This window comes from Symphalangus syndactylus, chromosome 13, assembly GCF_028878055.3.
Source record: "Symphalangus syndactylus isolate Jambi chromosome 13, NHGRI_mSymSyn1-v2.1_pri, whole genome shotgun sequence".
Taxonomy (NCBI): Eukaryota; Metazoa; Chordata; class Mammalia; order Primates; family Hylobatidae; genus Symphalangus; species Symphalangus syndactylus.
The window spans coordinates 102,557,946-102,579,946 of NC_072435.2; the positions used below are offsets into that span (position 1 = coordinate 102,557,946).

General features: G+C 39.2%; 2 protein-coding genes across 9 annotated transcripts in view; both read right to left on the reverse strand.

The window, feature by feature from the left end:
- Positions 1-6,947, reverse strand: part of MTERF2 (mitochondrial transcription termination factor 2) — a 10,112-nt gene extending 3,165 nt beyond the window's left edge. Inside the window, exons 1-2 of one of the 4 annotated variants that reach the window (XM_063615219.1) lie at positions 6,729-6,947; positions 4,881-4,981 (exon numbers count right to left, since the gene is read on the reverse strand). The gene's annotated coding sequence lies outside the window, so the exon portion shown is untranslated. Of the gene's footprint in view, positions 1-4,844; positions 4,992-6,728 lie in introns of all 4 variants that reach the window. The other 3 variants (XM_063615218.1, XM_063615220.1, XM_055236346.2) reach the window with 3 other exon arrangements.
- A 4,079-nt stretch (positions 6,948-11,026) lies between these two features.
- The window catches only part of CRY1 (cryptochrome circadian regulator 1), a 109,982-nt gene continuing 99,007 nt past the window's right edge, over positions 11,027-22,001 (reverse strand). The window contains exons 4-13 of one of the 5 annotated variants that reach the window (XM_055236782.2): positions 21,446-21,630; positions 20,952-21,040; positions 19,615-19,755; positions 19,224-19,535; positions 17,583-17,734; positions 17,153-17,355; positions 16,959-17,051; positions 12,639-12,710; positions 12,461-12,536; positions 11,027-11,672 (exon numbers count right to left, since the gene is read on the reverse strand). In XM_055236782.2, the coding sequence (XP_055092757.1) occupies positions 11,609-11,672; positions 12,461-12,536; positions 12,639-12,710; positions 16,959-17,051; positions 17,153-17,355; positions 17,583-17,734; positions 19,224-19,535; positions 19,615-19,755; positions 20,952-21,040; positions 21,446-21,630 (1,387 nt within the window). In that variant the 3' untranslated portion in view covers positions 11,027-11,608. Of the gene's footprint in view, positions 12,565-12,638; positions 12,711-16,958; positions 17,052-17,152; positions 17,356-17,582; positions 17,735-19,223; positions 19,536-19,614; positions 19,756-20,951; positions 21,041-21,445; positions 21,631-22,001 lie in introns of all 5 variants that reach the window. The other 4 variants (XM_055236781.2, XM_055236780.2, XM_055236783.2 and 1 more) reach the window with 4 other exon arrangements.

Consider the following 22,001-nt stretch of genomic DNA (forward strand, 5'->3'; position numbering starts at 1 on the left):
TTAATGCAAGTTTACATGGCATGGGAGCCCTCATAAGGAATCAAGCCCTCATAAAGACCCAAAGAAGCAGTTAGAGTCAGTTATTTACGTAGCGAGTTGGACAAAAAATAGGAAGCTGTGAAGAAGCAACTGAATTACATGGGGAGGTCTAAAAGATAAGTTATTTTAACAAGGTTAAGGATGTTATTCCTTTTGGTATAGGGAGGGTGTCTTTCACATGGGAATTTTATCTGCTTTTAAGAAACAAAGATCTTACACCTGCTATTTTTCAGGTGCCTTTAATTCAAAATGGTCAATATGTCAAAAGTGGTATAATGAACTCCTTCACCACTATTTCTTTTGTCTCTGGTAATGAAAATGCATCTGGTTTGTTTTAGTACCTGAGTGTTTTAAATGTCTCAGCCTTGCCACAAAAGTGTGTAGTACTGGTCAATTTAGCCTGTTGGCAGCCTTCCCTCACGCTTTATAGGTCTGAAAAGAAGAAAGCAGCTATTTCCATCCCTGACTCTAATTTAAATGCCCTTGCCATATATGCTGGGGACTCTTCACTTTCAGCCCTGTCTTAACTAATCCAAATGAATGATTATTCTGTTAGGAAAGTTAGGTAACACCCTTTCCATTTTGGTTTCCCATTTTGGTCTAGCTCACTGTGAGCGCCTACGGAGACTAAAATAATTGTGGGCATAGCTTGTTTTACTCTTAGTGGTTCAACTAGAATTTTCTTCAGATAATTCCTAATACTGTTAGCCAAGATGAAAATATTATTTTAAAAACTTTCTAAGAAGGCCATCAACTTTAACAGGAAGGAGGAGGTGTAGTGTGATGAAGCACAGGCAGATTGGGGCTGGGATCCCACTCCCCACTCCCTGTTGTGCGACCCCACAAGCTCAGGCTGCACCTCTGTACCACATGTGGGGGAGGAGCGTGGGCTGCTGCCAACCACCCACACCCAATCCTGGCTCTAGCTTATGGGGCACCCTTGGGTAAGTTAGCCTCAGATAAAACAAGACAGCAGTGATTAGAGCAGCGCCTCACACTATTCAATGAGTATTACCAGCAGCAATCTGTGAGATGGAAAGAACAGAATCTAAGCCTTACAGGAAAACTGTAAGGGTTAAAATGCATGTCAAATACTTTGCACAATGCCTGGTACAGACTAAAATTTCTGGAGCTAAAAGTCTTGTAGTAGCATGACTTTAAATTGTATTTTAGACAGAAATAGATTATTTACAAAGAGAACTGAAAGCCAAAAAATTTGTGTACGTATGTATCTATGTATGTATTTATTTATTTAAGAGACAGGGTCTCACTCTGTCACCCAGGCTGGATGTAGTACAGTGGTGTGATCTCGGCTCACTGCAACTTCTGCTTCCCAGGCTCAAGTGATTCTCCAGCCTCAGCCTCCTGAGTAGCTGGGACTACAGCCATGAGCCACCATGCCTGGCTAATTTTTGTACATTTTGTAGAGACAGGGTTTTGCCATGTTGCCCAGGCTGGTCTGGAACTCCTGAGCTCAAGCAGTCCACCCGTCTCGGCCTCCCAAAATGTTGGGATTACAGGTGTGAGCCACCATGCCCGGCCTAAAAAATGGATTTTAAATGCTTCTGTTTCCTAAAATAACTGCTTATAAAAGCAATGCACATTCAATGTGGAAAAGTTGCCAACTTCTGAAAAGTATAAGGAAATGGAAAAAGTCTTTCACAGTCCCCACCACCTGAAGACAACTGCTCATATTTTGGCATACATGATGATGTGTGACCTGAACACATCACAGTTCAGCTTGGAGTAAGCAGGAAATGCAGACAGCTGCTGTTCCCTTAGCCTCACTGTGCAGGAGCCTCTGTCAGTGGATGTGCCTTGCCATGGTCGATGTCCTTCTAATGTTTAATGATCTGTCATTCTGTATAATGTAACCCCCAACCAAGCCAACTGCAGCATCTAGTGCTTAGCCAGAGAACAGGATCTGTTCCAAACCCAAGGAACTCCTGGCTGTGCTGGACTTGCTGAAAGATAGTGTATTACTGGTCTCCTGTGTGTTACCTTCCCTACACATGGGACTTAGGTTCTGAATTCAGCCTATAAAGTGAAAATTACAAAGACTCAGAATTTTTCTTGAAAATCTCTTATGCAGACACCACACAGATGAAGTAGTTGGCTATGAACTATGATGTGTTCAGGTGAGTCGTCTTTACCAGTTAATCTGCCTTGCTCTGATGAGCAAACACAGCTGACTATGAAAGTGAAAAGTATGAATGTTGTGACTCCTATGTAATGAACACATAATACATATATATGTATCTAATTTATCTTTCTGCTTCTATTTTATTCACAGTAAGTATCTAACTGTGGTATTAAAAATGCTCTGTAAACATCTGAGTGCTTGGTATATGGGATGGATATACTGTTATTTTGCAATTCATTCCTTATATTGAGCATTTAGGCTATTTGTAATTTTTGCTATATGCTGAATAAATGTCCACATTTCTCCTGCTTTTCCTTTAGGATGAATTCCTAGAAACAGATTTCCTAACTGAAGAGGAGATACGTGAACACTGGGAAAGCAAAGTTGCTAAATTTCCTGTCAGGAAAAACTATCTCAGTTGACATTCTCACAGGCAGTATGAGTGATTCTCTCATCAGTTTTTATTTTGATATGTGAAAAATGATACAACACTAATTTAACTTCTTTTTATTATTTATGAGGGCGATGTTTTCATAATTAAACTATTTTGTTCACCTTTATTTCCTTTTGTGAATCAACCATTGCTGACTTGTAAAACTGCAATCGTTCTGCTTTTTAAAAATTGACTTGTATAAACTCTATGAATTAAGAAATATAATCTCATTTTTGAAAATATTTTCTTCAGCTCATTTTCAGTTGTTGATGGTATATTTTAGCATACTAAAGTAGCCCCTTTTTTAATTGTGGTAAGATATAAATAACAAAAAATTTACCATTTAAACAATTTTCAAGTGTACCATTCAGTGGCTTAAAGTACAGTCACAATATTGTACCACCATGACCACTATCCCAAATACCAACTCTGTCTCTGTGCCCATTAAACAATAACTCTCCATACCCTCTTCCCTCCAGACACCAGTTACCTCTATTTTACTTTCTGTATCTATGAATTTGCCTATTCTAGGTACTTCTTATATGTGGGGTCATATAATATTTGTCTTTTGTGTCTGGCTTATTTCATTTAGCATAATGTTATCAAAGTTCATATTACAGTATCTGTTAGAACAAAGCAGTTAATTTCACGTGGTCAAAGGAAGGTCAGGGAAGTTTTCCTTGATGATCTTTACTGCTTTTAAGTACCAGATGATCAGTAAAAATTCATCCATTATTTCCTCCCATATTTTTGTTTGAATTTTAAAACTTAGCTCCTTAAGTTCATTTGAAATTTCTGGGTGTGAGCTGAGAATCTCAATAGATTTTATCAATAGTTTACTTCTCTCCAAGTACCATTTTCTGAACAATCCTTTCCTTCCCCATGACTTATGATGCCTCCTTTATCATATGTTAAATGTAGCTTTTGTCTCTAATTAGCCTCCATCCTCATCCCCCTACTTTGCAATTCCCCAAAGGGGCCAAGAGGCTCATTTCTGGTCTTTGCTGCACACTTGGCTCCCCCTGCCAGACCATCCTCAGACAAGCTCTGGTTGACTCACTCTTCCACACTTCCCACCAAGTATCTCAAATCTTCTCAACTCAGACCTCTGACATCCTGCCTACCTCCATACCCACCTTCACTCACAACCAGTGCCCTTGCCTCCTATCTGTACAAAGAAGGGAGAGCAGCTTCTCTCAGCAGACACAAACCTCTCACTAGCTCCCCTTCACAGCTTTCGTTATCCAGTCACAGCTTTCATTATCCAGGGTCATTCCTGCTCTTGTGCTGAGCTCAGCCTCTCTGGCCTGAGAACTCTCAAGCCCTTTCTCAAGTGTTCGCTCCTTCAGGTGTATCCTCCTCTGATGCTCCAGCCATCACTCCACTGCTCTTCCTCTCCTTGCCCAAACCCTATCTCTCTCCACTGGTCTTCTTTTCCCTGCCCAAACCCTATCTCTCTCTTCCCCTCAGCTAATTCTTGCAGATCCTTCTTTCTCTCCATTTCCTCTTCTACTTATATAGCTTGCAATAAAGATAACTTCCATGTGGTTACAGCCAATGAGTAGTTTTCATTCTTATCTGTTTTTTTGTAGAGAAGGGGTTTCACCACGTTTCCAGGCTGCTTTTGAACTCCTGAGCTCAAGCAATCTGCCCACCTTGCCATCCCAAAGTGTTGAGATTACAGGCGTGACATGGTTTGGCTGTGTCCCCACCCAAATCTCATCTTGAATTGTAGCTCCCATAATTCCCTTGTGTTGTGGGAGGAACCCAATGGGAGATAACTAAATCATAGGGGTGGTTTCCCCCATACTGTTCTCATGGTAGTGAATAAGTCTCATGAGATCTGATGGTTTTATAAGGGGAAACCCCTTTTGCTTGGCTCTCATTCTTTTCTTGTCTGCCACGATGTGAGATGTGCCTTTCACCTTCCGCCACGATTGTGAGGTCTCCCCAACCACATGTCACTGTAAGTCCATTAAACCTCTTGCTTTTGTAAATTGCCCAGTCTTGGCTGTGTCTTCATCAGCAGCGTGAAAAAGGACTAATACAAGCCATGAGCCACCACACCCAGCCTTCCTTATCTCTTTTGACTTCTGCAGCTTTTAGCAGAGTTGACCACTTTCTCCTTGAAATATTCTCTCATTTGACTTCCTGGACACTCGACTTTTTTGATTCTTCTCCCTTTCTATACTTCTGGCCACCCTCTATCTGTCTCCCGTGCAAGCTCACCTTCCAGGCTTGGTTCTAGACCTCTCTTCTTCTTACCTTACAGTCTCTCCCCACAGATCTTGTCCTCATTCAGATATTCAGTTCATCCACTTGGGATTCTTTCCAACTTCTTCTCAAAATGTGATCTTGTCAGCTCCCTGCGATAAACTTGCCAATGGCATTTTAGAATAAAGACAAAATAAAACAAAACATAGAAACGCCTTACCATGGCCTACAAGGCCTCTTTGGGCTCTGCCACCACCCGAATTCCCATTTCCCTCTCCTGCACCAGCTGCATTTGCTTCCTGTCAGTCCCTGGTGCTCTACTGGTTTCTACCATGTGGTCTGTGAAGACTGTGGGCCAGATTCCATGCCCAAAATGCTCCAACTCTTAGGCCTAAGTGTCGCTTTCTCAAAGAAACTTTTCTAACCTTCATGAATACATGAAGCCTCCTGTCCCCATTATAGGATTTCATGGCACCATGGACTTTTACACTTGTGCACAAGTGGTACAACAGCTGCAGCTGTTCATGTGTTGTTTCTGTCTCAACACTCTACATGGACAGAGACTGGTCACCACAGTGTTCCAATGAACTGCTTCCCTACCCTTCACCCAGCTGCCTTCACTGCCTCTAGGAGGCATTCCTGGGCAGGTGGCCTTCTGTGTGCTCTTCCACAGCACCCTGCTCTGGACCCTACTGTAGCACTTATTATGCTCTTACAAGTTCTTCATTCTTCCAACTAGTAGGAATTTTGTTGCTGTTTGTTTGAAGTTCAAGCTGTGTATCAGGCATACTAGGCACAGGTCTGCTAAAACAACACTTCTTCGTACCTCTGTTTGGATCACAGATCAACTTAGAACCTGAGAGTCACAGACTCTCTTTCCAGAAGAAAAGACCCAGACTCACAACATTTCGCAAATGATTTTAGCAGGATTCATGGACACCCTGCAGCCCGGCCATGAATAACTTGCACTAGATTTACAAGCGTTGGGAAGGCAGGAACTGAACGGTGTTCTGCTTTACTCCCTGCACCCAGCAAAGAAATTGTTCCACAGAGAGACAAAATTAGTATTTGTCAGGTGAAACTGAGTGAACAAGTGGATGCGGTAAATTAATGCAGTGGGTAAAACTGGGTTACCACAGCCAGACTGCCTGATTCCTGGACAACAGTTGTGTTGTGACTTGAGGAAGTTACTTCACCTCTCTGAGCCTCAGTTTGGCATCAAGAAAATGGTGATACTATCTCCTAGGTGACTGCAAAGATCAAACGCGTTAACACCACAAATCACTTAGAATATGCAGAAAACTCTTCACATATACTAAATCATTAAATCATCACAACAACTCATTTTAAAATGAGGAAACAGACGCAGGTAAAGGAACTTGCCCAAGGTTGCTTAGCTTAAAAAAAAAAAAAAAAAAAAAAAAAAAAGGCAGAATTTGGATTCAAACCCCACAGCTTGGCTCCAGAGTCCTGCTCTTAGCCCTGTGCCCCCACGTATAGAAATGTTTTTGGTAAATGTTTGTTAAATCACAATGTGGGCTGTTCTAGGATGCTTGTTTCTTAAGCATTTTTGAGGAGTGAAATTCACTTCTGTAATACACACAGTTATGGTTAGTATGGTCTTCTCTACACCACCACTGGTTTCAATAAAGTTCTTCTTTTCGTAACACGAATGCTCTGCTGCCAGTTTCAAATTGACCAACGTTTATAAGCAAGGAAAAACGGAAGATCTCCGGGACCGATCACAAGGCCGCACATTCACTGTGGGGCCTCTGCTTTCCAGAGAAACCCGGCAGGCTGAGCTGAGCTTCTGGCGAGGCTTGGGGTTTTGCGGGCCCTGACCGCTGCCGCGCCGCTGGTGAGGAACACGCCCAGGAGCAGAGGAAGGGGGCGACTCACCCGTCGGCGTCAGCTCCAAGCAAGGCACAGGGAGTCCCGGGGCCCAGGCCCCGTCCTTCCCTCTCTCTCCGGCCAGCCTTCCCACGGTCCGCAGTCCCCCTGAGGCCTGGAGCCGGGGTCTCGGTCCTCGGTCCTCGGTCCTAAGAAGCTCCCGACAGTTCTCTGCAGCACCAACCAGGCCACCAGTCCCTTCGCCCATCGCCAATCAGGGCTCGGGAGATGACTTCCCTCCCCCGCGCCAGACACGCCCCGGCGTCCCAGCGCAGCCAGTCAGAGCGCGGGACACAACTACGCGTCCCTCCCCGCACCACGAGGGCGAGTCGGAGTGGGAATCCGCTTTCCAGGGAGCGGAACCTGTGCTGGCGGGGGCATCTGGCATTTTCACACCCTTTCCTTCCCAGCATTTTAGGAAGCGGAGTTCCAGTAGCTTTGACGCTTAGAAAATGTAGGAAAAAAAGAAGTAACAGAAACCGCTGTATCTTTAAGATAGAGCCAATCACTGTTCCCAAAATAATTCATTTAAAGAACCAACTTACAAAAGAAATGTTTAAAAAAAACCCAAAGTTCTTTGAAACACATCTAAACTCTTTCCCGCCCCCACCCTACCCTAGCAGTTAGCGACTGATTGTCTTTAAAAGCCATTCTCCTTTCTCCCCCTCCTTGCCACCTTCACCTAAATACTCGCCTTTTCTGATAAACTGCCAAGTGGTTTCCATTCTAATTACCGGTGATGCCCAACCTCATACACTAAACACGTTAATTTCTCCTTAAAGCCAGGCTGAATGTCTCTCTCATTTATTTTTACATTTATCCATCCAAAAAACAAGTATTTATGGCATGCCTGTTAAGTGCCAAGCACATTGAAACAGTAATGAGAAGATAGAGGGGGAATAAAACACATTCCCTGTCCTTTCGGAGCTTACATTCTAGTGGAGAGCAGAGATATCAACAACTAATAACGTGACTAATCACACCTAGTTAAGTGTTATCGAGGACAGGGTGCCCTGACCCGGGCCTGGTGATTCTGTTTGTGTGGAGTTGGAGTCAGGAAAACTGGTTTTCCCAGCTGGAGGTCCCTGCTGTCAGGTGTTCGTAGCACACTGTGCACAGTTCTGCCGTAATCGGTGGCACTGGCATACTTACACTGCCCTCGCACCCTGTGGAGTTAATTCCTTGAGGCTACTGCTTATTTTTTCTGTGAACAATGCTCGGCACACAGTAGGAACTCAGGGAATGTTAACTAAATCTTTGAGTCTAATCTCACTATGCAGTTTAGGCTCAACAGGCTTTATTGAGAGGAGCTCACGCATGCATTTAACGCCACAGAGTAGCAGCAAGAATCCTGGCTCCTCAAGATCACGCACTTCTGATCTCTAGGATATTCTAGAACGATCTGAGCAACTCATGTGTACAGCTGGAGGGTGTTTGTCCAGCAACTCCTGAGTTATCCGAATATAAAAACTCTATTATGCAGAGATTTATTGCATACTTTTTCCTGAAATAAAATGATTTGGGGTCCAGACTAACCAAAGTGTGTCATTTGCACTTAGGAAAAGGAAATTAGGATACAGAAAAGGAAGTTAAGGAATGTAAACTCAGGACTTATAACTGCAAGCTGCCATCACTGGTCAGGAGGGAGGGAGCAGAAATGTGCACCAGGGTGCTGGAAGCTTGTATTAGGGCTCCACATAATTGTGTGAGGAATTACAATACATACGACCTCGTGCACTGTAATCAAAACTTGAAACTGACAAATCAGCTATGCCAACTGTATTAAATAAATGCTATTTATTTTCCAGCCCAAATATTTAAACAGTGCATTTCTAAGACCATATAATCAGAAAAAAAACCTTGAAGGGGAAAAGAACTTACAATTATGCATATTATGTACAAGAAAATTACAAACACATTTGAACTGTGAGAAGATCCTGAAATTTCTAGTATGTAAGGGATGCATTAAAAATACTGATAGTCTTTTATACCTCAAATTTACTATTTTAAGCAAATGTGAAAAACATAAGGACTTTGTACAGTTCATTCAAAACCCTGGTTGTCTCAACATAATTTTCCCAAGTTGTCAGTACAGTTTTTGGCAATAAGAATTGAAGAAGTATTTGCTGAATGAGTAAAATGTCTTAAATCCCTCAACCGCAAGTAGGATTTCTAGTTAGGGGGAGAATACTGATTCGAACATCGTGTATCTGCTCAAGTAGAGCATGATGATTGATGCCTTTTCTTTCCCTTTCAGTGATTCATTTTGACCACTATTTACGCCAAACTGAAAAAGCTTTCCAAAAAACTCCCTAATAAAAAAAAATCCTCTTAACATTTATAAATAGCATACCAGTGCTTATGCTGATAGTGTTCTTTTACTGAAATGTTTATTTATTCACATTAAAACTGAATCTTTGGCCGTGCATGGTGGCTCATGCCTGTAATCCCAGCACTTTGGGAGGCCGAGGCCAGCGGATCACGAGGTCAGGAGATCGAGACCATTCTGGCTTAACGGTGAAACCCTGTCTCTACTAAAAAATACAAAAAATTAGCCGGGCGTGATGACACGCGCCTGTAGTCCCAGCTACTCGGGAGGCTGAGGCAGGAGAATCGCTTGAACCCAGGAGGCAAAGGCCGCAGTGAGCTGAGATCGTGCCACTGCACTCCAGCCTGGGCGACAGAGTGAGACTCTGTCTCAAAACAACAAGAAAACTGAAATCTATGACCTCTTGTACGGTGATGGTAAATCTCAGGTCTATGAATTTCTCAACTCTGCACTGTACAACCAGGTCCAAAGAGTAGGATGTGAGGTACACTTACCATAAAAAACAATTAAAATATTACTTCACTTTAACAGTGGTGAAAAAAGAATGATAAAGCACAGGATTTTTTCTTATCCTTTTTCTCGGTAATGGATTTCCCACCTGCCCCCATCCCCGAGACAAGGTCTCACCCTGTCATCCAGGTTGGAGTGCAGTGGTGCAATCACAGTTCACTGCAGCCTCAAACCCCCCAGATCAAGCCCTCTTCCCACCTCAGCCTCCCAAGTAGCTGGGACCATAGGTGCACACCACCACACCTGGCTAATATTTTTGTTGTTTTCTTTTGTAGAGATGGGGTCTCAAGATGTTGTTCAGGTTAATCTTAAACTCCAGGTCTCAAGTGATTCTCCTGCTTCAGTTTCCCAAAGTGCTAGAATTATAGGCATGAGCCACCATGCCTGGTCTTCTTTACTTTTTAATTTTTATTTTTATGTTGATTTTTTAAAAATAGAGATGGGGTCTTGCTAAGTCTCCAGGGCTGGTCTCAAACTCCTGGCTTTAACTGATCCTCCCGCCTCAACCCCACAAAGTGCTGGGATTACAGGCAATGAGCCACCACACCCAGCTCAGATGAGGTCTTGCTCTGTCCACCCAGGCTGGAGTACAGTGGCACAATCATAGCTCACTGCAGCCTTGACCTCCTGGGCTTAAGTGATCCTCCCACCTCAGCCTCCAAAAGTGCTGGGATTATAGGCATGAGCCACCACACCTAGCCTCAGTAATGCAATTTGTTGATCATTGTTAATTCACTATCCAGGATATTTTAAAAAATGCATATCATCTAAAATGTTATTGTTTCTGTATTTTTACTCAACTTTATCATCAATTATCTTTAAATTATCATACTAAATATCTATCACGATTAATGATGGGAAAATGAAAAGCCACTGGTTATAATTCAGAATGGTAAGAACTAACCTACTAGAGAACATTAAAGGGATAATAACAATAGTAATAAAAATAATGGCAGCTAACCAGAGCTGTGGCATACAGCTATGCAGACTGTGCACTGTACATGCTGGGGGGTGACACAGCATGGCAGCCCCGTGGCTAACACTGAGTACCCTATCACATGCCAGCTCATAAGTATTTTACATGGAACTGAACTATACAGCAGATACTACCCTCATCCCCATTTTATACATAAGAAGAAAGAAGACACAGAAGGTTAAACTTGCTCAAGACCTCAAAGCTAATGAATGGCAGAACTGGGCATTTGACTCTAGAGCTCACTCTATTGATTGCTACCCCATACTGCCTGATTTATGGTTACAAATGCCATTACTTGAAAAAAATCCCCTTAGTTTTACATCTTTCTTGCATATAATTTTGAAAAATGCTGTTTAACTAAACATATGGTAGCTGTTCCTTCAAAATGATGATGTGGTTTATAGAATCTCTTTGTAATTTGTAATCATATATCATACAGCAATACTCTCTCCCTTACCAAAAAAGAAAAAAAAAACCACCACGTACACAAGATTTCATATTTGCATATACTTTAATAACAAGGTCATTTTAGTAATAAATGAACAAAGAAACAGAGACAAAGAGAACTTAACACATGATACTTCCACAAGTTTGGGTCTAAAAAGGTTTACATCAAAGTTTAAAACATATACTGTCTGTGTTAACAGAGGCTACAATACCAATTTGGATTACACACATTATCTAAAACATTATTATCAAAGAGTGCAAAGTTAGATCAAACAACATCAAGAAAATTCTGTCCTAAAATTTTAACAAAGTCTTTTAAGAAAGTCTAAAAACCTCCTTTTTCCCCACTGACTTCAAAACTTTGAGTTTTATATCAGAATATCAATTTGTCATTTTAACTTTTTTACCATACATGAAAAATTATCAAAAATATATCGATGGGTCTATACTAATTGTGACTGTTTATATTTACATTAAGCAAATTCTCTTGCCAAGTTCTTTATATACAAATTACCAGTTGTCCTCTGTGAAATTCATTAAAAAGTTAAAAACCACAGAAATGTCATTAGAAACAACATATTTCAATATGTAACTGCTTTCCATCAATGAATAATATTTTTAAATAACTTAATTGAAAAGTATTGAACTCCCCACCAATTTCAGCTGCAACAGTATTCCTCCTGAATGTTTTCTGTGATTTAAGGGGAAAAAAAAAAACTAGGTAATGCCTGATTGCAAATAATTCAATGACAAAAATGTGATGAGTGTTTATTGACCTTATCTTCAAGATACTTATAGTCTAATTAGGTTGACATAAAAAAACTAAGCAATAAAAAATGTAAACAGTGTTAGAAATTGAAGAAACAGAAAAATTTTTAAAAACTGGCAAATGCAACGTATAAATACTTTTCATATTAATTTAAATCATAAAATGACATCCCAAATCCAATTAAATTGAATGCAGACAAGGCTTTCTGATACTTCTAATAAGGGCCAGCATTTAAAAAAATTTTAACCTATTCCCAAATTGGAAAGAATTTAGATTTTAGAAGCATCACAACAGATAAAAAGAAATTTATAAACATTTAAGAGGCAAAGATTTGGGGGAAAGTTCATAAAAAGATTACATTAATGTCAATAAAATAAAGGGGCCACTTTAATTGTTTTAGATTCATAGTTACATAATAAGGAAATAAAAAAGTTGTCATTTTCTAAGAAAAAACTTGACCACAAAATCATAAACATCTCTAATTTAAAGAGGATTGGTTCAGATGAATATAAAACTGGTACAACAATTTCTCCATTACAAATGCATGTCTCTTGGCCAAAAATTAACTGATTTTATAAAAATTGCTTAAAAATTAATGCCTCAAGATTTTCTGGTTTGAAAATAGAGATTTGCTCCATTTTTGAAATTATCTTAGTTTATGTTAATTATATACTCTTCTAAAGCAAGAAATAAAGCTCTAAAATATTTACCTAATTAGTGCTCTGTCTCTGGACTTTAGGACCAATACTCTGTGTGTCCTCTTCCTGACTAGGACGTTTCCCACCACTGAGACCAGTGCCCATGGAGCTTCTTCCTGCACATTTAAAAAATGTATGTTTAAGATAGGAAAAGGAAAAAGAACAGTATGCTCGAATGCTTCATTCTTACCTTGCTTCAACAGGTGAGTTTGCTGACTGTCACCATGAGCATAGTGTAAAATACCACTCCCTTGAGAACAACCTGTTAGTATTTAAAACACAGTAAAATTACTTAAAATCAAATCCAAGATGTATGTATTATTAAGACTACAAATCCAACTTTTAGTGCTTGTACTTAAGGTCATTTATATGCTTTTAAGACTAAATCTCAATCTTCCTATGAACTAAACATCACATGCTCAAATCAGGAAAACTTAAATTTAGGTTCACAGAAATGTTGACAGTTCAAAGGCAAAATCACTGATGATCATTTTCTAAAAAATATTTCCTTACTAGATGACAATTTGAAACTTGACCATGAAGGTAAAACATAGGGGCAAGAGTGAGATAGACATTCTTCCCTCACTCTTGTCCCTTTTCCCACGCTTTTCCTTCAGAGCCCCTCCAAACATATTTCCTTGAGGATAAGGGAATAAGGGCCTGCCCGATGAGTTAAACAATTCAAATCATAAAACAAGCAGAAAACACAGACTATGTGGCAGTTACCTAGCCTGAGCAATCATATCAACCCTTCTAAAAACAAACACTATTATAGGAGAATAGGTTGGCTAGAATAGAGAAGTATGTTTTAGGGAAACATTTCCATCAGTGTGTCCAGGTTATGGAAAAATATGAGCATTCTGGACCTATCCATGAGCAGGTGGATAGGTCAACACCTTATGGCCTGAACAAGACTGTGCGCTTACTTTCATTTCAATTAACTTCAATCCCAGGCAATCAGTGGCAGTGAGTATGAAGTACTATCCCATAGTTGTTTTAATTTGCATTTCCCTAATGACTAATAATGCCGATGAACTGATATTTTACAATAAAAAAAAACCCTAAAAGTTAAATAAAAACGAAAACATATTGCTACAGTAGTAAACATATTACGGTCTGTGTTATTTTAAGAACAAAAGTAAGACATCTATGTATAGTTTATTCCTTTCCTGAGCACGTGTGCACACACACACAAATATAAAGATGAGCAGAGAAAAATGCAATTTGTGTTGCAGAGATTAAGAATGTTCCACAGTCATTAAAACAAACAAACAAAAAACAACAACAAAAAAAAACAAAGAAAAGTCAAAGAATTTTGCCCTTTGACATGCCTTGTAAGGTACTATAAAAGCCTACAGACAGGATAAGTGTAAGGCATAAAAGGATATGCTTTAGAAGCATTTAAGTCCTTTCAAATGGGGCAGAAGAGGAGAAATGTTTAATATTAATAGCATAGCCCAAGTCGTATCTTTTCACAATTTCCCATTTCCAGGTCTAAAATGTTTTTTCCTTCATCTGACTACCCAAATGCTACTCAATCCTGCCACCTTTCAAGAAAGTTTCTCTAGTCCCTTCAGCTCTCAATAATCTCTCCCTTTTCTCATGTTGCACATGGAGGCAGCATCTTATAATTTATCACTTTTTCATTTGTTTTTGTTTTCCCTCCACACCCCCATTTAGACTTAAGTTCTACTTAGCTTTTCATGTCTCATGTCTTTTGAAAGCCTCCAAGAAGCTGGCTACAAACTATGTTACAGGCAAATATTTACATGATTAAAATAATTTCAAGATTTATTAATTCTTCTATTATATAATAAACTACCCTATATTTATACATTTGTGAAGTAAAATTGTCCCAATTTAACCTGCTACCATGATTAGCTTTTGAAGATAATTCCAAATAAACGACACAGGTTTGAGTGGTCTGTCTAAAAGCAGTTTGTGCCATCATTGTGCATTAGTCCAGCCCTTGGTTCCTAGCCCATTGCTACCTGCCTGTTATCTAAGTGCTTCACAGAGCTTCTGTCCCTCACTCATGTGTGGGCCGACAAGGCAGACTGAACTGAACAAGAGATCTGGAAGAACTTTTGAAATGATTATCTTGTGGAAGTTTATTCAAATTGTAGGAGATCCTGAGAAGGAACATTTCTCAAGTATACTGCCATCACTGCCAACTGTTGACTGCTGGGTGGATCACATTCCAGCAATAAAATATTTTCTCTTGTAAACATTTACGGCATTCCATTTGCAGAGGAGGCTCAGTGATGCAGGAAGAAGTACAAGCTTTGGAGCTAGTCAGACTTGGATCTGAATCTTAGCTCAACTACTTACTAACTGTGGGATCTTTGTTAAGTTACCTAATCTTTCTAGGATTATTTCCCCAAATATAAAATGAGGATCCCACTACCTCCTCCCCAGGTTACTGTTAGAAAGTAGGCAAAAATCCCTTACTATCTACTGGGCACAAGGTAGGCAGTCAAAATGTGAGTGCTTTTGTCCCATTCTCCCAAAATTAATTCTTCGAGGATAAAATACATGCTGTTTTCATGAGGATGCAGGACATTTCTGAATTCAAAAAGGTTCAATTTTTAAAAGGCTTTATTCTTAATATCAACTTAGAACATCTGACTTAAAAAAAAAGCATTCCTCAAATGCTACCCTGTTTTTATCCTTATGTTTTTATTTTGAAAAATATAGATTCACAAACAGTTGCAAAGTTAGTACAAAGAGGTCTTGTTTCCCTATCTTCTTAGTGACATCTTATGAAACTACAGTACAACAATATAACCAGGTATTGACATTGATACAATGTGTTTGTACAATTTTATGCTCTTTTATCACATGTATAGATTTCTTTTTTCTTTTTTTTCCCTTCAATTTTTATTTTAAGGGTACATGTGCAGGATGTGCAGGTTTGTTACATAGGCCATGGTGGTTTGCTGCACAGATCAACCCATCACCTAGGTATTAAGACCAGCAAGCATTAGCTATTCTTCCTAATGCTCTCCCTGTCCCTGCCACCCCAACAGACCCCAGTGTGTGTGTTTTGTTGTTTTTGTTGTTTTTTGTTTTGAGACAGAGTTTTGCTCTTGTTACCCAGGCTGGAGTGCAATGGCGTGATCTCAGCTCACCGCAACCTCCGCCTCCTGGGTTCAAGTGATTCTCCTGCCTCAGCCTCCCGAGTAGCTGGGATTACAGGCATGTGCCACCATGCCCGGCCAATTTTGTCTTTTTAGTAGAGACGGGGTTTCTCCATGTTGGTCAGGGGCTGGTCTCAAACTCCCGACCTCAGGTGATCCACCCACCTCAGCCTCCCAAAGTGCTGGGATTACAGTTGTGAGCTACTGCACCTGGCTCCAGTATGTGTTGTTCTCAGCATGTATCCATGTGTTCTCATCATTCTACTACCACTTGTAAGTGAGAACGTGAGGTGTTTGGTTTTCTGTTCCTGCCTTAGTTTGCTGAGGATAATGGCTACAAGCTCCATCATGTCCCTGCAAAGAACATGATCTCGTTCCTTTTTATGGCTGCATAGTATTTCATGGTACATATGTACCACATTTTCTTTATCTAAGATAGTCTATCATCGATTGACATTTAGGTTGATTCCATGTCTTTGCTAATGTGAATAGTGCTGCAATGAACATAGTGTGCATGTATCTTTATAACAGAATGATTTATATTCCTTTGGGTATATACCCAGTAATGGGATTGCTCAGTCAAATGGTATTTCTGCTTCTAGATCTTTGAGGAATCACCACAGTGTCTTCCACAATGGTTGAACTAATTTACATTCCCATCAACAATGTAAAAGCCTTCCTTTTTCTCTGCATCCTCACCAGCATCTGTTGTTTCTTGACTTTTTAATAATCACCATTCTCACTGATGCTGTCCTATTTTTTAATCAAATTACTGAGCTTCATGCTATTTTTGGTCAAAGCCAAAAACTAATATGACGATTCAAATTTCGAACACATACTGAATTCTTGAAATTATTAATATCACACATAAGAATTTACACACGGTCACTAAATTCGCATCATACAGAAAACTACTACAGACCAGACTTTATAAGAAAAACTCATGTGCAAAAAGACTAGAGGGCTCTATGCATGTGTACAATAAATCTTTTGGCCATGTTCACAGGGCCACTAACTTTCTTAACTAATTACCTTATAGTTGCCGTACACCTAAAGAGTAAAAAATAATAAGCATTCTGAAAATATGACATCTGAGTTTCATTTTATCCTTAAAACTGCTCTCCTCAGTTTGCAAGAGCTTTAACTTGACCCAGTATCTATTATACGTAATGATATTTTCCATCTCTAAAATGTCATCAATGGAGTGAAGAGATGTGTCTGGGTGCACATGTATGCATGCATACAAAGAATCTATTAAGCTAATTTCAAAGATAGATTTTTATAAAATATGTTAGTGAGGATCACTAACAAATAAATTTGTTTAATAACCTCTTCATGTTACTAAGTGCAGAAATTTCCTTTTCACTTACTTCCACTGCTGCTACAACCTGGGATATTTTCTGCAGAATATCCCATGAAGCCTCCATTCCCATTAGGATTAGAAGGTACTGATGCTAGAAGACCTAAAGGACAAAAAAATTTTCTTTTAAATTATGATCAAGATAAAATTCAAAGGTAAGTACATAAACAGCTGCCAAAGAAACAAAAACAGTTATTAACATACCTAGTCCTCTGTATCGTGAAAGCTGCTGATAGATCTGTTTCATCCTTTCAATATTCAAACGGCTTGCTTCAGCATGGTTCACCATTGGTTTAGGATAATTAACTCCTATCAAACATTTGGCTACCTTTTGGATACCTTCTGGTGCATTCCAGGGATCATAGATATATTTTGCAGGGAAGCCTCTTAGGACAGGCAAATAACGCCTTTGGGAGAAAAAAGAAAGATTACTAATAAAATGCACTCTAAGCAAACTATAACAACTACTAGCTAAGACAGACCAAAATCAAATCAAGACCATTTAAATGATCTGTTTGCCCTTCTCATCTCTGCTGCCCATCATGAGTGGGGAATACTTTAAGCATTGATTAAACATGAAAAGCTCTTCTTGAATTAACTATTCCAAACCGAGTAGTAATCACCCTTGATTTACCTGATGTAGTCTCCATTGGGATCTGTTCTCCTACCAAAACCAACAGGGCAATAGCAGTGAAAAAACTGTTGAAAAAAGGAACTACAAGACAGCCACATCCAACTTCCAGCATTTATGCTCCAATCTGCATCAAGCAATAATTCTTCAAATACCTTCAGAAGTAACAGTAACCAATTAGTTTGCACACACATAATTTGCAAAGTAAGCATTTTCAAGGTCACAGTAGATCCAAAGTCAAGGCAAAGAAAATCTAGCACAGAATTGTAAAATTAAACATTCCAAAGTTAGTTTCCCTGTCTATGTTCTGTTCTATAATGAGCTCTTCCAGAGAAAGAAACATAGTAGTAATATAGTATGCTTCTGAAGAGAATTTACTTTTCCAATCTCTGCAGTGTTACTGGGAGAATGGAAGGTAAAAAAAATATTCAAATCACTGATTTAAAAGGATGTGGATTTAAAAGGATATTATTAGTAGACACAGGAAATGCAGTAAACCACTTTCAAGAAAGCAAAAATGCTATTACATAAAACACCAACAAAAACTTAGCTTCGTATTCTAGCCTAAATAAAGGAAGCATACTCAAATATAAATTCACTTAAAAATATATACTAGCATTACATAGTTTAATTTCGAATTCCTTGATCAGAAAGAAAATAGAATTAAAATAAATGATTTATATATATATTCATTAAGTATGTTATATATTGTCTTTGTATACAACTGTGTACTAGGAAATATAAGAGATTAAACACACACACACACACACACACACACACACAAGCTCAGAAATGGTCCTTGGATGGGGCAAATGTGTGATACTGCCAGAAAGGTAAAAAATGTATGTAATGGCCGGGTGCGGTGGCTCATGCGTGTAATCCCAGCACTTTGGGAGGCTGAGGCAGGGGGATCATTTGAGGTCAGGAGTTCAAGACCAGCCTGGGCAATGTGGTAAAACCCTGTCTCTACTAAAAATACAAAATTAGCTGGGCACAGTGGTGGGCACCTGTAATCCTAGCTACTCGGAAGGTTCAGGCAGGAAAATCGCTTGAACCTGGAAGGTGTAGGTTGCATGAGCTGAGATCACGCCATTGCACCCCGGCCTGGGCTATAGAGCAAGAGACTCCGTCTAAAAAAAAAAAAAAAAAAAGTACCTAAGTCTCATTACGTATAATCCACAAGATGTCGTCACAAAACGTAGTATGCTTCTCTTTACATAATAGAAGTATTACTAAAAAGCTGTGAAGTTGAAGTGAGGTGAAATGATTTATATTTTAAAATTTATAATATGAATTCACTATCTCTAGGAACTCTTTAGTGAATTCTTTTGGTGACAGAAATATCACCTATAAATATATCTATCAACAAATTCAGTGTTAAATTTTACAGTTCTCTTAATGGCTAGGCTGGTTTAACCATTAAAATGACTTTAGATTAATCAATTTAACCAGTTTTCACCTTTTTGCTTGTCTGATTATATCATTTTTCTCTGAAAGTGTCCCCGTATTTGGGGAATTATATGTTTTATCCACTGAAAAACTACACTATAAATGAATCTATATAACAGACAACTTCTAGGATTTGTTTTATTAAGGTAAGGATTCCTTCAAAATAAGGCATGCTATATCAGTTAGAACACTTACCTTCATTCCTTCTTCCCAACTAATCCACAGGTCCCCTCGTGTCAGGAAGCAAGCAACTGCATGCCTGGCTAGATGATGAATCCAACCCTCCTGACGAAGCTGTGTCATGATGGCATCAATCCATGGAAAGCCTGTCCGGCCTTCTGCCCATTTCGCTAAAGCCTCAGGATTTTTATCCCAAGGAATCTGAACACAAATAGGGTTTCCTTCCATTTTATCAAAGCGTGGATTATTTGTTGCTGCTGTATAGAAAAATTCACGCCATAATAGTTGCCCATAAAGGGAAAGGGGAGGGGAACTGTTCTTCTTTACCTATGGTTAAAAAGCAAAGAAGTATTATCAGAATTTTTTTTTAAAGTATTAAACAATAAGCTCTAATTTTAGAGAATACCTTTTTGTAGAGATCTGTTAGTTTGAAGTAAAACAGTCGACATGACAAACAACCAAATCGGAGATAAGGACTAAGTCCAGTAGGGCTTGCAAGCAGAGAATTCGCATTCATTCGAGGTCTTTCAAAATTTGCCACCCAAGCCTGAAAACACACAGAGAAAATTACATTAACTAATTGTCTTTTTCATTTTAAAAGAACACTCAGAATGGAGATTTTTTTAAAAAAAGTTACATAGTTCTTGGGGAATAAAATCTTATCCTAGCCACAAATTACATGTTTTAATAAAAAATAAGACAGGATAAAAAAGTGAGAATTCTTTTGTTTCAGTCATCCTTGTGCAGCACATACTCATGTAAAATAAATTACCTTCCAATTTCCAACAGAAAGCTGAGAGCACCTTCAATCTCTCTCTTTTTTTTTTTTTCTGAGACAGGGTCTCACTCTGTCACCCAGGCTGGAGTGCAGTGGCTCAATCTTGGCTCACTGCAACTTCCACCTCCCGGGTGGAGGATTCTCCTGCCTCAGCCTCCTGAGTAGCTGGGACTACAGGCATGCGCCACCACGCCTGGCTGTTTGTATTTTTAGTAGGGATGGGATTTCATCATGTTGGCCAGGCTGGTCTCAAACTCCTGACCCCAAGTGATCCACCCACCTCAGCCTCCCAAAGTGCTGGGATTACAGGCATGAGCCACCAGGCCTGGAAAATTTATTTATTTATTTTGAGATGGAGTCTTACTCCATCACCCAGGCTGGAGTACAGTGGTACGATCTTGGCTTACAGTAACTTCTGCCTCCTGGGTTCAAACAATTCTCATGCCTCAGCATCCCAAGTAGCTGGAATTACAGGCACACTCCACCACGCCTGGCTAACTTTTGTTATTTTTAGTAAAGATGGGGGTTTTGCCATGTTGGCCAGGCTGGTCTCGAACTCCTGACCTGAAGTGATCCACCTGCCTCAGCCTCCCAAAGTGCTGGGATTACAGGTGTAAGCCACAATGCCTGACTTTCAACCTGTCTCTTTAACACAAAGGTAAAGGTGAAATATAATTCTATTCTAGTTTCAAAATTGTGGCTACTAGATACCAGCTTAGGTAGAAAGAACAGAAGAGGTAGTGCGGTAGTAGCTAAAGCGGAAATAATTAGAAGAGGAGGAGAAAGAGCATTTAAATGAGGAGATGGTAGTTAATTTTCAAACAATTAGGTTTGTGCTATTTTAACCATTTCCATTAATCCTTCCCTTTCAACAATCTATTTGTTATTTTTAAAAGAGAGAAAAATTATTTTTTAAATGGCGGTTTGGAAATACAAGCATAGCTATATAATCTACATTATCATACTTTTCTTTCCAAATGCCTTTCCAAACGAGTGAGTGCTTCAGTTTCTCCACCTGGCCACACTGCAGAGGATAAGCCATCTGTATCGAAACCTACAAGAAAGAAAAGAAAAAAACATCATTCTTCCAAAACTAAAGTAATTTTTATTTAACCCCAATAACTGGGAGAACAAATTACTTTGCAGAAAAATTAAGAGAGTATCATAAAAATGAACTGAAGGCCTAAATAAGCCCTCACCTACAGAGGATATGACATGGTTTCAATTTTTCAGGATGTACATCTTAAGGTGTTAACAATAGATCACATATTTATAAAACACATAAATGATGAACAAACATATCACTTCTTAAAGGGTTCTTTTTCTTTCTTCTCCCCCTGCCCTTTCTTTCTCTCCTAATGCAAAATACTTTAACATGGCAAAATTAAAATGGGAATTTTCTGAGTAATTTATGATTTATTAACTTTTAAGCCTTACACTGATTACAGTTTACACTCACCTAGCTCTTCCAGTGAAGGGACTCCATATTTCTCATCATGGTCATCAGACAGAGGAGTTGTGCACTTTTCTATCACTTCTGAAGTAATTGTCTCTACTGGTATCTCTAGTGGTTCCATTTTGCTGATGAGAGTCTGGAATCTTTTATAAGTTAGAGGCGGTTGTCCACCATTGAGTTCTATGATCCTATAACAAGAGTTAGTAAAATGTAGACAGTATAAAAAAAGACAATAAATTTTGGCTAACAAGCTCCCAAAAGGCTTAAAAAGCAGAAAATAAAATTAATCACTGAAGTCTTTGAGGAGAATGTTAGCTTGTTATAATGACCAAGAAATGTGTCCAAAATGATTAACGAGTCCAAAAATCATTCTCTTGAGCTTCCAGACATCCTCTAGGTATCAAATATACACACTACACAGATATTAAAACCTTTAAGACAAAGAATATTAAGAACTTATGAGAGGAAAAAACAAGTGAGAGGGTAAATTAGTCTAAAGGCAATTACAAAAAGTTAATACACACAAACATATGAAAAACATGTTATGGCCCAGCTCAAA